This window comes from Chrysemys picta, chromosome 3, assembly GCF_011386835.1.
Source record: "Chrysemys picta bellii isolate R12L10 chromosome 3, ASM1138683v2, whole genome shotgun sequence".
Taxonomy (NCBI): domain Eukaryota; kingdom Metazoa; phylum Chordata; order Testudines; family Emydidae; genus Chrysemys; species Chrysemys picta.
In genome coordinates, this window is record NC_088793.1 from 76408878 (window position 1) to 76423204 (window position 14327).

Genomic DNA, 14327 nt, shown 5'->3' on the forward strand with positions numbered 1-14327 from the left:
TCCAAATCGAGAAATCGTTTGGGACCTGAAAAAGCAGGAAAGCTTGTTTTTCTTTTCCAGATTATGAACAAACAGGAAAATAAAAGTGAAGACGATCGAGTTAGCTGCAGAAGCCAATATTTTAAGTTCCTCATGTTGAACTGGCTGATACAGTCGATTTAATTTTTGTTTTGTTTTTTAAATATTTAATTTAACTATTTTAGTTAAAAACAATTTTAACAAAAGCCAACCCGATTTTAAAAAACGTGAATGTTTAACTAAATTCAAAAATTCATATGCTTGTTTTGTTAAAATATATGTTTGCTAGTGAAGAAAAAAAATCCAGAATACATAACGTTGTTGTTTTAGTTAAATAAAAGAATTTAAATGTCTGTCTGGTGATGTTCTCCTCCTAATACAGCATGGCAAGAAAATCCTCCCAATAACTTCATAAATATCTACTTCAATTACTTTTGGTAAATTAAATAACCAATCGTTCATTTTCTGATATAGCTGTAAAACTAATCTGAAAAGTTTTCAAAATAAATCACTAAAAATGTATAGTGTGTACCTTCTAAAAATGAAACTACATCTATCTCTGAGTTGTGAAAAATATTTATTAAGGTTATAACAACTAATAAGAATGCACTTTTATGTAGAAATCCGTGATTAAATCGAGTCTTCCTGACTAGTGATTTAAATCAAATCCACCCTGATGGGAGTTTTGCCACTGGCTAAAATGAGGCCAAAATTTCACCCACTGTTATCAAAATATTTGATTTTTAAAATATATTCCCCTTTAAGTTATCTAAGGTAGTGTTAGTATAATTGATAGAGAATGTAATTTGTTTACAATATGATTTTTAAACTGCATCAGAGGAAGCTCCAACATCCAGATAATGGAGGCACGTGAAGCTGTGTGTGGAATGCTAAAAGGCCACTTGACAGATTTCCTCTGTTGAGGAAAGTCCATCTTTATCCAGGAAGTGGCCATATTACAAAAGGAATTCACACTAATTCCTATGAGAAATAAGAGCTCCTCTAACATCTATGCTCCCTTAAAACACACTCAAATTCATTTAGCAATACCCAAATGGGAAGCAGACTTCCCTTTCTTGGTGCCAGAAAATGACAGAAACGGGTCAATGCCCAGTGATGAAACAGAAAACTTTGTCTTTTTAAAATTATTTATAAAAACAGAAAGAGAGATCTCTACAGAAAAAAAGAGATACAACGGACAGCGCTTCAAGATATGTGCCCTCACAGTAAAATCTTTCAAAAAACTGGCCAAAACATATAAAAGAGTGAAAATCCTGTGTAAATGGTATATTTAAAAAAACTCCAGTAATTTAGTTCACTAGTCCTGATTCTAAAGGGTATCGTATAGCTGCGCAACTAACAAACCTCGGCCAAAGAAACCTCCCAAAAACCCAACTGACTGCATGCACTTTTTCTGCCTGATTCCTAAAAATACAGATCATTTAGCAATCATCTCCAAGGTCTGAGAGAACACTTTTTTCTTAAAATTGTTCTAAATAAATCTTGTTCACTTATGAACATAAATAGGACATGCTTATTCAGATTATTCATTAATCAAGTTATGACTACTTAGTGTTTATTCTGGGAATGCTGACTACAAATCACTGCAGCTGTCACTTCCGTAGACAAGTAAAAGGGCCAATCAGTAAATGAACCCTATCCTAGACCAATAATGCCATGTTATTTTGCAGAGTTTGTAATCCTTTGAATTTGGGCAGTTATTCCACTACCAATTACACCAATGTCTAACTAATACAGTTAAATATCATGCATTAGATTTTTCAGAGATTAATCTGTACTGCACATGTAAAAAATGAAAATTGCACTGTATATCTATATAAGCTTGAACTTGCACACACTTCTAGTTTTCAACAGGCAGAGTTAACAGGAATGACACTACTGAGCATCTATATGACAGCAGACACCAAATGTATCTAACCGCACATCCAGCATTAGGAAATGCTTTTGTATATTAAATTATGTAATGTCTTGTTTCCTACAAATCTACATATAAGGAGAGATGCACCTTGAATGATATTTAGAAAAAAAGCGGAATTTTCAGAGTATTTTGTACTCCGAAAGGGAAAAGTGGTTGCAGTACTGCAAAAATGTATCAGAAATGAATATATGTGAGTGGAGAGAATATATATATAAAAAAAGTTACATTAGACTAAACATTTCTCTTTTATCAGTGAAGTTCAGCTTTCATCTGCTGGTTATCTTTTGTTTAAAGAAGTCATTTTCTGTTTACAGTGAAGTGCCCTGATAGATACTGTTTAAGGCAAATGAGCAAAAAAGCAGAAAATGATACATTAGCAAGCCAGGAACATGGTAGTTATACAGAAAAGTGTCCCTGCAATTTAGCTGTTTTTAATGAACTACTACATAGTCATTTTTTCCAGTTTGGCATGAAGGTGCACGTGAAGATACTTTAATTTACATTACACTCCAGTGGTTACTTAGGGTCCCACTCCTTCAAGCTGCTCCACATGGGTCAACTCCTTTGCCCACACGGAGACTCATTTACTTCAGCGGGGCTCTTCATGGGCTCAGGGACTCACCCCCAATATGAAGCAGTTTGCTGGCCTAATGAATGATCTGAAAATGTAACCCCATACATCACTTACTAGCTCTGTCCATGAGCTAGTCACTAGAGTTTAAACTAAACTTATCAATTCATTACCTTCAGTAATATATCTGAGTTTGTGCTTTAGTAACTTACAGGACTGCTTTTTGACAGTTCTCTTTCATACAGTACACAGTGAGAAATATAATCAGTTCAATATCATAGCAATTCCAGAATACTGACATTTAATGGCTTCATCTAAATCAAGGACATTTTGAAGGTATTATCTGTGAAAAATTTTTATAGCATAATTACAATAGGAGCCTCAATATTACAGAAGAATGTTAACATGAGTTCTTATTAAGAGAAACTTTTCTGTAGGTACCATTTGGCATGCGCAGATGAGGTATATTAAATCTATCTCCCCATGTAAGTATTCTCACACTTCTTATCAAACTGTCTGTACTGGGCTATCTTGATTATCACTTCAAAAGTTTTTTCTCTTACTTAATTGGCCTCTCAGAGTTGGTAAGACAACTCCCACCTTTTCATGCTCTCTGTATGTGTATATATATCTCCTCAATATATGTTCCATTTTATGCATCCGAAGAAGTGGGCTGTAGCCCACAAAAGCTTATGCTCAAATAAATTTGTTAAGGTGCCACAAGTACTCCTGTTCTTTTTGCGGATACAGACTAACACGGTTGTTACTCTGAAACCTGTCATTAAATATATGTAATCTATCACATTAAACTGACTTCTATCGTTGTGTGCAATCTCTCTTATTGTTTTAGCTGGAGAATGTATTAAAATAAATGATTTCCTACATCAAAAAATCCTGCTCTTCATGGTAAAAACACAAAGACGCTGCATGCCTGCCTTTTGATACAAGCATGAGGTCTAAAGGCTTTTAAATATTTAATAACGAAACTACTGAATGGCAGCTCAGAAAACAGAGCCTGCTGAAATACCTCAGTATATTGAGCACTGACCTGCTAAATCCAGAAACAGATATGGCTCCCCTGTTTCCTGTCCAAGATAAATTCAGCCACTGGATGAGAGTGCAGCGAGACAGTAGGTATTCCAGAGATGTGTCATTTATCCTTGCCCAGTAGGGTTGTAAACTGAGGTGAATGTATTGTAGAGGATCACAGCAATGCTGATATAGTAGCTTACAAGTCTGTGCTAGTCTACACAGGTCTGGTACTGTAAGGTGACTCAAAATCAACTGAATGAGCTATATTAAAAACACAAAAAACAGATCACAGAATTCAAAATGTGAAGGGAAACTTGCCAAGCAGTAAGAAAATATACTGTAATTACAAAGTTAATATTTTTATTTAAAGTAGTGTCTCAAATAAACCATAGATTAACAATTAAATAAGAAATCACCACCTTATCAGTTAGATAACATTAAGCAACAGTGGAAAAGAAACAGCATTTAAAAGAAACAGAAGCTTTCTAACTATTAAGAAGCTTCTTACCCGAGCTAATTTGAAGTTGTATAAATGTAAACCCTATGTTTCCATAGCTTCCTTCACAGTCTGCTCTTTGAGTTGACCAGACACTGAATTGACATCCTCTCTCTTCTTCCCTGCATTTGTTTTTCAGCCAGTAGCACATTTGCAAGAGACAACAATTAGACTCTGCTCCACATGTGCTGGAACTAAGAGTGCTGCCGCACCCCTGGAGTTGAAGTGGTTTCCATCATATACAGGGTTTACAGTTTGGTTCAATGGCTTTCAGCAACTCCATTATACAAATTGTTCCAGCACCCCTGCTCTGCTCCAAACTTCCCATTCCCTGATCTTTCTGGGATTTAGCCCTCTGTTCCCTGCTGTAAGATTCAACTATGCTTCAGCCTCAGCCCTACACCTCCCAGGCCCCACGATTCTGGCTGCAGTCCAACTAAGTAAATGTGACCAGTGTATAACTCCCAGTTTCTGACTCTTTTTTTCCTAGACCTAATCACTCTCTTGCTTTGTGCTTGGGGTTCCATCCCTTCCCTGTTCCAGATGTAACTCTAAACACAAGTTCTTTAGCCAGTACCAAAGCAAACAGCTATGACTCCAAAATACTCCCCAATCTGCCTCCCCAGCCCTACTACACACCTTATAATGCCCTAGTTCAATTACTCTTGCTTTCCCTACCGTGTTCCACTTGTAAACGTGGATAAATATAAATATGGATACTCATTTAAAAAGGAAAAAAAAAACAGGAAAACTGCCACACAAAAACTTTGTTAGATTAGAGATTGATAGAAAATTCACTCAATCATTACACTCATTAACAATGAAAGAAATCTCCAGTTAAGACAACATTAACACACACAAACACCTAAAGGCAAATGATTTAGAGACAGTCAAAACATTTTCCAACAGAATTTTTTTCGGCCAGTAAACGCAGATTTGTTGAAAGCAAAACATTTAGAAGCAATGTGCCAGTTTTGACAAAAGTTTGTTTAAAAACAAAATCTGAAATAAATGTTTTGCTCCATTTAACCTTTACTGAACATATTTTGATTTTTATTTCAAATTTTTAAATGTTATATATTATCAAATCAAAATAGGAATGAAACATTTCAATTTTGTAAAAACAAAATATTTCTATCAACCCAAAATGAATTCCACCCCCTAGAATTTCATTTAACAGGACATTTCAACACTTTTGTGTGTTCTGTTTCAGAATGGAAGAAATTTCTAAGTCACAAAATTCCCTGCAAAATGAAATATCTGATTCCCACCCAGCTCTAGATTCTGTACTCAGATATAATAAACACAAACTCACTCTCAGACTCCTTGGCTTCACACATGTCCTTTAATTTCTAACATACAAACAATACAATTTGTGCACACATTCAGTTCCTTAGAACCACACAACTTTAACTGCAGTCTTAATGTTCAGTCTTCCATGTACAAACAACAGACTTCACTAGTATACATGTTTAGAGGGAAACTCTTTTTAACTAGCTGAGGTTGGAGTTCAGGTTGTGCATTTCAATGAGACTGTGAAGAACTGAACATGCATTTTGTGGTTGGTTACATGTTGCAATAGAAAGGAAATATATTGCATAGCTGAGGAGTTAGTGCTTTTAGGTATTGTGATGTATGAATAACTTCATGGGAGTCGAGGTGGCATGACATTAATATTGGCTTAACTAAAGTTCCTTGATTTCGGCATTGTTAAGAAATGTACAGTTGCTTAACAAAGTTCTTTGTGTGGTTCTATTATACCTCTAATACATATGCTTTCACTAAAATTATAGCGGCGCTGTAAGCTTTCAGCTATTCCATTTTTTATAATCCACCATAAATATATATTTTCTGAATATTCACTACTCCCTCCAAGTTTTTTTCCACTGCAGTAAAATATCCACTGTTCATCTAAGATCTTTAGTGACTTATAGTGCTCTCCTGTTGAACAGGCAAGCTGACCAACAAAGGGAATACAAGTCAGCAAAACCTACTTCCAGAATTATGCTGACATAATTTCTGATAAATTAACATTAATTTCGACTGCAATGAAAACTGGAGATGGAGAACATCAAAATTTGGCTAAATGGAAAAAATATTTTGACTTCTGAGCACTACAAACAGTGGCAAGACTATGAAAAGCTCACCAATGTCCCTTTAAACTAATTATTTTAAAAGTATTTCCTAACCTACAGAACATTACCTCTATACCACCTGAGATGAAATCTCTTACTACATCAGCCTCTTAACCAGAAAAATTTAAACCCAACATTTTATTTTATTTACTAAAATTAGACTATTTTGTAATATCCAAAATGAAAAAAAGTAGAGAGAGTGTGTCCGTGTGTCCCCTAGCATAAAGTACAAATTGATACTATAATGAATATGTGATGCGCTATACTATTCTGTGTTCAGGACAACTCCCAGAATGCAGCTGGCCTGAATATCTGCTTTTGAAAACTAATCTCATAACATGTGGAGTTTCCTTCAAACTGTTGTTACTTTACATTGATGAAGAATTATGGCAGCTGCCATCTTTGTTACAAAGAGAAAGAGCATAGAGGGTATTTAAAACTTACATATGATTTCAACAGAAAGGAAACAGAATACAAAAAAAGAGAGTTGTTTTCTTAAGGTAAGACAGAAAAAAATTATAACAAATCGGATATATGCTTTTTCAAGATGAATGAGTACAGAGTACCCTGCTTTTAAAGAGGATAACTCATTAGATCAATATATGCTAGAACAACAGCATGAACATTCAGATATTGGACCTACATTCAAAGCACCAATTTGGAAGTCTCCACTCGCAGCTCTAAATAATTATCAGTGAACAAACTCAAAAAGAAAAAAAGGAAAAGGTTATTCTTTACACACAGTAAAGGTAATCATCTATTCTATGTCTCCATTTTGTCATCATATCCCATGTTCTCACATTGCAGCAACTCACTTGTTTGCGATGAGCTCAAGATGTATATACAAGATTATAGAAAAAAGTACAGAACATTTCCCTTCCTCCATTAAGGCACAGGGTGTTTATACAGTTATGAACTGATGGATTCTCACCAACCCCAGGGAGTTCAGCAGACAATTACTAACATGACTTGGCCCTCTGGCTAAGTCTCAAATTCTGCAGTTACAAATGTCACCGAGGCTGGTAAGCCAGAATGACATGACCACACCAGAGAGAATGTAAGAATACTTAGAAACTAAAAACCTGATACACCCCTTTTATTATCATCATCATCAACACCCTGTCTTTAGTCCCATTTCCCAATAACTTCGCTTATCTCTCAGGCAATTCCAGTTTCTTAGAAAGGCAGGCCTCAACTCTATCCAAACTCAGTACCTTTTCCCCAAGGTGACAGTCTCTCCTCCTACCTCTTTCTGGAGCTGTTTTTCCCCTTGGTACTCCTTCAGCCTCCCAGCCTCCTTGGGTATTGACTCTGCTCTCTCCCCCCTGGAATGAGCTAGGTCTGCGCTTATATAAAACTCCAGGCCCCTCTCACCACCATCCTCTGGGAGGACTGGTTAATTGGAGTCAGCTAGTTGCATTTTTCTTTTCTCCCCACACCTGACAGCTCACTTTCACATTTTCGTGACAGAGGTAGGACTCTTCCCAAGGAAATTGTGGAACTGCCAGAAAGGTAAGGGAATTTACGGGGAAATGGGACTAAAACTTTAGGTGCAGATCATGATAAACTACCAATACACCCCTTTATATATATCCCTACATTCTTTCTGGTACCCTTTCCCCACCACCACCCTTTTGGTGGTGGTCAGGTCATCCTAGCTCATCAGACTTGGTAACATTTGGAGCTGTGTTTGGGGCTTAGCTGGTCTTCTGAACTCCCTGGAGCTGATGAGAATCTACTGGTTCATACAGGGGAGAACCGATTTCCCATTACACTAATTTTTAGCTCTTCAATGCATGGAATATATCTTTAACAATACTGTAACCACTAAATGCACTGTGTTTATCTACAGTAAATTTGTTCAGCAATAGCATTTTAATATGATCAAAAGCAAATTACAACTTCATTTAACCAATAATTTCCTTTCCAAGACCGAGTCAAATTCGCACAGACTCTGGGTTCTTCCTTTCTCCTTGGCCAGACAAGTGGGTGTGAGGACCAATCAAATCTTACAATTTTTGCTTTTTCTAGGAATCTCCACCAAATTCTCCAATTTGATTCCTTCCAATCCAAAAGAAAATGTGTGTTAATCTACATTAGCTCCTTATTCAGAACAAAGTTCCTCTGGATGAGAGTCTGTGTTGCCAGAAAGAAATTATCAGGTAAATGGCATTATAATTTTTCATCTCCATGACCAGGTCTGGTACAGCAGTACTTTAGCAAGCACCTAAGCTGTGAAAAAGGGAGCGTGGACAAGCTATCAGGAAAAAAGTGTGTACTAGAATCACTGATGAAAAAGACAGGAAGGGGAGATAGTATATTCCAGCTCCCTATCCTTATAGCAAATGGCTCCTTAAGAGGGAACACGCAGCCCTAAGTACCATGTGACTAAAGGTTTTATCAGCAAATGCATGTACATTCAATGCAAAGTAAATGTGTGGAGAGAGTGTCAAGTGACTGCTTTGCAGAATTTGTCCACTGATGCTTTACTTAAATTGCCAAAGCCACTCAGGTGGAGCGGGCTTTCATTCTTACTGAGCAAGCAACTTCCATCACCTATGTGCCTCAGGATGCAGGCTTTGATCAATGTGGAAAAAACATACTGCAAATTTTTCAGTGTCCTTTCTAGAGTTAAAGAATGGAACACACAAAGGGCGGTGGGGGGAATGGGACTGTTCTAAAAGGATCTTCCTGTCAGAGACAGGAATCAAATAATCTAAAGCCTTGAAAGGAAAAAGCCAGGGCCCAGTGGATTCTTTGATGACCCATGGACTTACTGGTGCCAACTGGCTGAGAGGAAGCATAGAGTTTTAAAGGAATCCTCTGGGTTGGATATCTGCATAATAGTTGACCAAAGGGTGGCACGTGAGGTGTCTACTGAGAGCCAATAGCCCACTGGTGGTCATAATCATTGCGAAATGTGTCTGGATGATATTTAAAGAGTTATTTATTTATACTAAAAATTATGCTCTCAAAGTGTGGGAGTTAAGGCAGATCACCAGGAGGTGATATACCTCTGAAACGTTATTTTCAGGCAGGAGGTAACGATACCTATCGCCCTTTCTCCCAGTCATGTGTGTATTATTTGTCTCAAAATATAGGTCTATCTGCATATTAAGTCAGGTGAACTGAGAGATTGCAAAATCTGCAAGAGAGGAAGTTTGCAGGAGGAAAAAAAGAGCAAGAGGGAGGGGTCCTGCTTATTCATAAAGAAAAATGACTGTTCTCATATATCTTGAGGTGCAAGGGAACACATGGGACTCTTCACATAGGAGGTAAATGGACTGCCTTGAAAGGAGGGTCACAGCCAACCTGTCTGCTACATGGATTTTGGATGTACAATACTCTACAAGGCATGAGAGTATCTTGTTAATTAAGTCTAGGCTCTAGAATGCATGCTATGATTTTATTTTATATGTAACCATTTGTTTCCAATATTTCTACTTGTTATTACTTGAATCTGTGCTTTGCTAAATAAACTTACATTTGATTTTACTATATATATATATCTAAGTAAAGCAGAGAGATGTGATCTGAGGTGGAACTGGTAAGCTGGGGTGTTCTGTTTGTTTGGTAGCAGCAAATCTATGAACACTGCAAGTGTTCAGTGGATCACGGGCTGGACACACAAAACATAAAATGTCATTGATACCTGAGAGACCATATAAATGTATTCATGAAACCCAACATATTAAAAAATGGGTTAAAAAAAAAAAGGGAAAAGCAGTATACTAAAAGGAGAGAAAAATGGAGACACACAAATAGGAGACAGGAGTTCATAGGCACAACAGAAATGGATCCAAAACATTTCTTCGCTGATACCTTTAAGGACTTGGATAAGAATAAGATCACCAAAAGAAACGTTTTGTTGATCCAACAGACTGCAAATCAGTTTGCTTATCCTTTCTAAAACAGACCTATTTTTAAACACATTTTTCCTAGTTTAAGAAGTATTTTCTTTAAATGATGAAAAATATAATGAACAAAGTAATACATGACAAGATTTTCTGGGGCAGACAGTGTCCCAGAGTACACTCAAAACAATAAAATGTTTTGCCTGGGTTTTGTGCATTTGAGGTATTAGGAGTAACAACATTTATATAAAACTAAACTATTCTGTGTGTGTTGTGATAGCCTGAAAATGTTTCAGGCCAGAATACAGCTATTTCCTCATTAATTAAATACTGAGCTGATTAGAATAAGGAAACAGTGAGAAATGGGGCCCAGAGTTTGACTATCACACAAATATTATGAATACTCCTCTTTAGACTGAATGTTGTATTTTAATACTAAAAACTTTAAATGGAAAGAAAAACTACAAAAACAAAAGTGAGCTGAGAGGAAAACTATTTTCTTTTAAAAGTTCAACACTTTTGGCCCCTCCTCCTTGCTCCCCTTCCCAGAATCTCCACTACTTTCCTCTTACATCCTCACTCTTATCTCCTTCTTCTCTCTCCCCACTCATTCCCTTCAGCCAGGTTCTTCCCAGAAGAGCTATAATGCACTGGTGCCCAGCTTGGTCCTTTAGATTCTAAACATTGGCCCTCAGAGGTGACTGTATTAAGGAAAAAAAACCTTTGTAATTGATTCTGAGTTGAAAATTTGTTCTCTGAGCCATGCCCTGCAATTTTAAAATGGAAAGTGACTGAACCAGCTCCAACACTTGGGGAGGTGATAGAAGAGACCACCACTTCCCAGCATTTCTCCTTTAGCCCCAATAGCAGCTCCGATTCCAGCTAGGAGCACTCTCAGTAGCTGCTGTTGCACTGTAGGGGAAGGAGAATGTAACTGCCTGTTCTATTGCCTTCTTCCTTGCTAGGGTCTGGGAACCCCAAGAAGAGCTTCCCTGGGTCCCGGGGGAATGCCTAGCAAAGGATGGCTCCTTTTCCTCCCCACACAACCAGCTAGGGCATCCAAAGAGGTGAGTAAAAGGAAAAGCTGAGAACCAATATCAGTTATGGTTCCCCAATTCTCTCCCTTACTACAGATTAGAGAAGCCTACAAATGGCTATAATCTGAGCAGAAGGCTATAGTCCCCAACACAGTATATTCCAGCCAATCCCCACGGCCAATATACCCTCTGCATTGGGGACTACAAGGAGGAAGGGAGAAGAGCTGTCTATGCTGGCCCTAAAGCCATTGGTGACTCTCCCATGCTGAGTGTATTCTTCCCATGGAATTTACAGATGGTTCTGGCACCTTCTGTGTTGCAAAGCAGAGGATCTGCAAAGGCTCTAGAATAGGACAGTGAATCTGATTGTGACCTCTTGACTTTTTCAAAATAATACACAAAAGTTTGGAGATCGCTGCTTTAGTGTATTTTGTGTTGTGTTTCAACACCGAATTGGGTGGAAGATGCCGAGATTTTCCCCAATACAAACAATAAATACAAATATGCTGTATAGTAATTATTTTAGGGACAAGAGTCCTGATGTCGTATGTAGACAGGGACAATGGAAAAGATGAAGGGCTTAAACTATTTTAAAAATGATTTCTATTTCAGTAGTTTGTTTTTTAGTAATTTTCCTTCTCTTTCATGTACTGTAAAGTCTGGAATTTTTCAAATGAAAGGAATGAAAAGCCACAGCGTGCATGTTCTGGGAAACAGATGAAAAATTCTGAGTTCAAGAGGCAGAACTGAGGGATTGTAGTAGCTAAGTTGAAATGTACATGCTCACAGTCTGGTTACCTGAACACTGATTGGCTAATAACAATCACCAAACGTATACAAAGTCACTTATTATATGACCATTGAGAAATAACTAGACAATGATTATGTAAATCAGACACCCACAACCGGAATGCAAGGAATTGCATAACCAGTGAGGAAAAAAATATAGCTTTGGATGAGTAACTATACAGCATTTCTGCCCTCTGATTGAGACAATTCCATTTTAGTATAATAAGCATTTTTTCCTTACCTCATAAGGCAGTTTATCAAAATACCCATTAGTTGTCCATTCCCTGAGGGCTGCAACACTGAACTGTTTATTAAGACTATCCATTTCAGAGCCATTCTTTTCTTCATCATCATCTTCATCCAAATCATTCATATCTATCATCGAAGTCTTAAGCGAAAGTACAGGTCTCTCTTTCACACCATGTAGTACTACTGCATCTAATTCAGCGTAATAGTCCTGAAGGGAACTATTTACTTCCAATCGAATTAGATTTGTGGGAAAGTCAATCTGTTTAATACAAGGTGTGAACTGGCGAGCCTGAGGAGAATTCACCTTGGTAGGTGCTTCTGACCAAAGGATTTCCCACCTACAAAAGAAAAATTGCACACATAATACAGTGATTAATATAAAAAGATGAGTTACTATTGTAAGCTCTGAACTTGCGCACAATGTGCTACTCTGGCAAAAGTACAAGTATTTAGTAAGTTAGGAACATGGCTAAGAGGCCAGTTAAGATTACTTTATTTCCCCAGACTTCAATAAATATCTGAAAAAGAAAAAAATTAACAGGCTCATCACATATTAGGATTATACAATTACTGTACTTCCTTTGCACTACTGACAGAATAGGATGTGTGCTCATGAACATACAAATGTGGTCTTTTACTAACACAAACATACAAATCCTTGTAACATATCACAATTTATGCAAGTGTGGCAAAAAGGAGAATAAGCTTGTATAGTAAACTTCCTATCTTAGTACAAATATACTAAATAGAGAACAGAGGGTCACATGAAGAACCATACAAATACTTAGCCAAAACTTCTTTCTGATTCCCCTCCCCACAAGCACATTTTTAACAAAAAAACTATATATTAAATATTATAACAAAGTCATTAAAATAGGAATAGTTAATAATCCAGTTAATAATGACAATTTTTAAAGTGTCTAAGTTCTATTTTGTTGACTTTTGAGCAGATAAGCAAGAATTTCTCTTCTAAGTCATTCATTGTCAAATGCCTCTTTAGTAGGGACCTACCAAATTCATGGTCCATTTTGGTCAATTTCACGGTCATAGATTTTTTAAAAAATAAATTTCATGATTTCAGATATTGAAATCTGAAATGTCATGGTGGTGTAACTGTAGGGGTCTGGACCCAAAATGGGGCTGTGGGGGGGATCGCAAGGTTATTTTAGGGAAGTTGCGGTATTGCCACCCTTACTTTTGCGTTGCTGCTGGCGATGGTTCTGCTTTCAGAGCTGGGCAGCCAGAAACCGACGGCTGCTGGCTGGGCGCCCAGGTCTGAAGGCAGCACCCCGCCAGTAGCTGCGCAGAAGGGTGGCAATACCATACCATGCTACCCTTACTTCTGTGCTGCTGCCTTCAGAGCTGGGTCCTTGGCCAGCAACCGCCGCTCTCCAGCCACCCAGTTCTGAAGGTAGCAACCCCCTTCTGGGTCAGGACCCCCAGTTTGAGAAACACTGGACTCCCCCCTCCCATGAAATCTGAATAGCATAGGGTAAAAGCACACAAAAGATCAGATTTCACAGTCTGTGACACATTTTTCACATCCATGAATTTGGCAGAGCCCTACTCATTAGTGCAATGTTATGGATAAGAATTTAAAAAAAAAAAAAAAACTTCAAGTCATCTTTGATCATTTGTAAATTTCTTGATTTTTTTTCTTTTGGTAACAAGCATTTTTTGAACATTTTTATCCTCCCTGGCTGTACATGAACCCAATGGCAGGAGTACCAGGACATGCATGAATTCCCATTCATACATCCTCTCTGATGCACCTCCTTCAGTGAATGGCAGAGTCACCAGTAGCAAACCACACATGGAGTAGTCTAGAGAAAGAAGAAAAGCCCCTCCTCACCAAGCCTGCGGTGCTCCCAGCCTTGTAGACAGGCCTGGGAATGGAGAGAGGTCTGCTCTTTAAATGTATTCTGCATACTCCAGGCCAAAGGGAGGGGTTTTGCAGGTGCTCCAGTCACAGCTGCTACTTCACACTGCTCCTGCGCCTTCTGCTTCCTTGACCAGGTAGATTGATGACAGGGAAGGAAACCTACAACAGCTACTGCTGCTGTTTCCTATGGCATCGTATCCGCAGCAATCTGATTACCCTATATACAAACCCAGTGAACTTTCACCAGTTGTAGCTCCCTCCCACCTCCAACTATCCTTGTCCTGCCTTCAAAGATCTCACACAGCTTGGCTATCCTTTGTCACAC

The 14327-nt window shown here is 37.9% G+C and overlaps 1 protein-coding gene across 5 annotated transcripts in view; it reads right to left on the reverse strand.

The window, feature by feature from the left end:
* Positions 1-14327, reverse strand: part of FBXL4 (F-box and leucine rich repeat protein 4) — a 102588-nt gene that overhangs the window by 62655 nt on the left and 25606 nt on the right. For all 5 annotated transcript variants that reach the window (XR_010599556.1, XR_006176201.2, XM_042857628.2 and 2 more), the window contains exons 4-5: positions 12113-12458; positions 3577-3821 (exon numbers count right to left, since the gene is read on the reverse strand). Coding sequence is in view for 3 of the 5 variants with exons in the window: in XM_042857628.2 (XP_042713562.1) it covers positions 3577-3821; positions 12113-12458 (591 nt within the window). In the remaining 2 variants the exon portion in view is untranslated. The remainder of the gene's footprint in view (positions 1-3576; positions 3822-12112; positions 12459-14327) is intronic.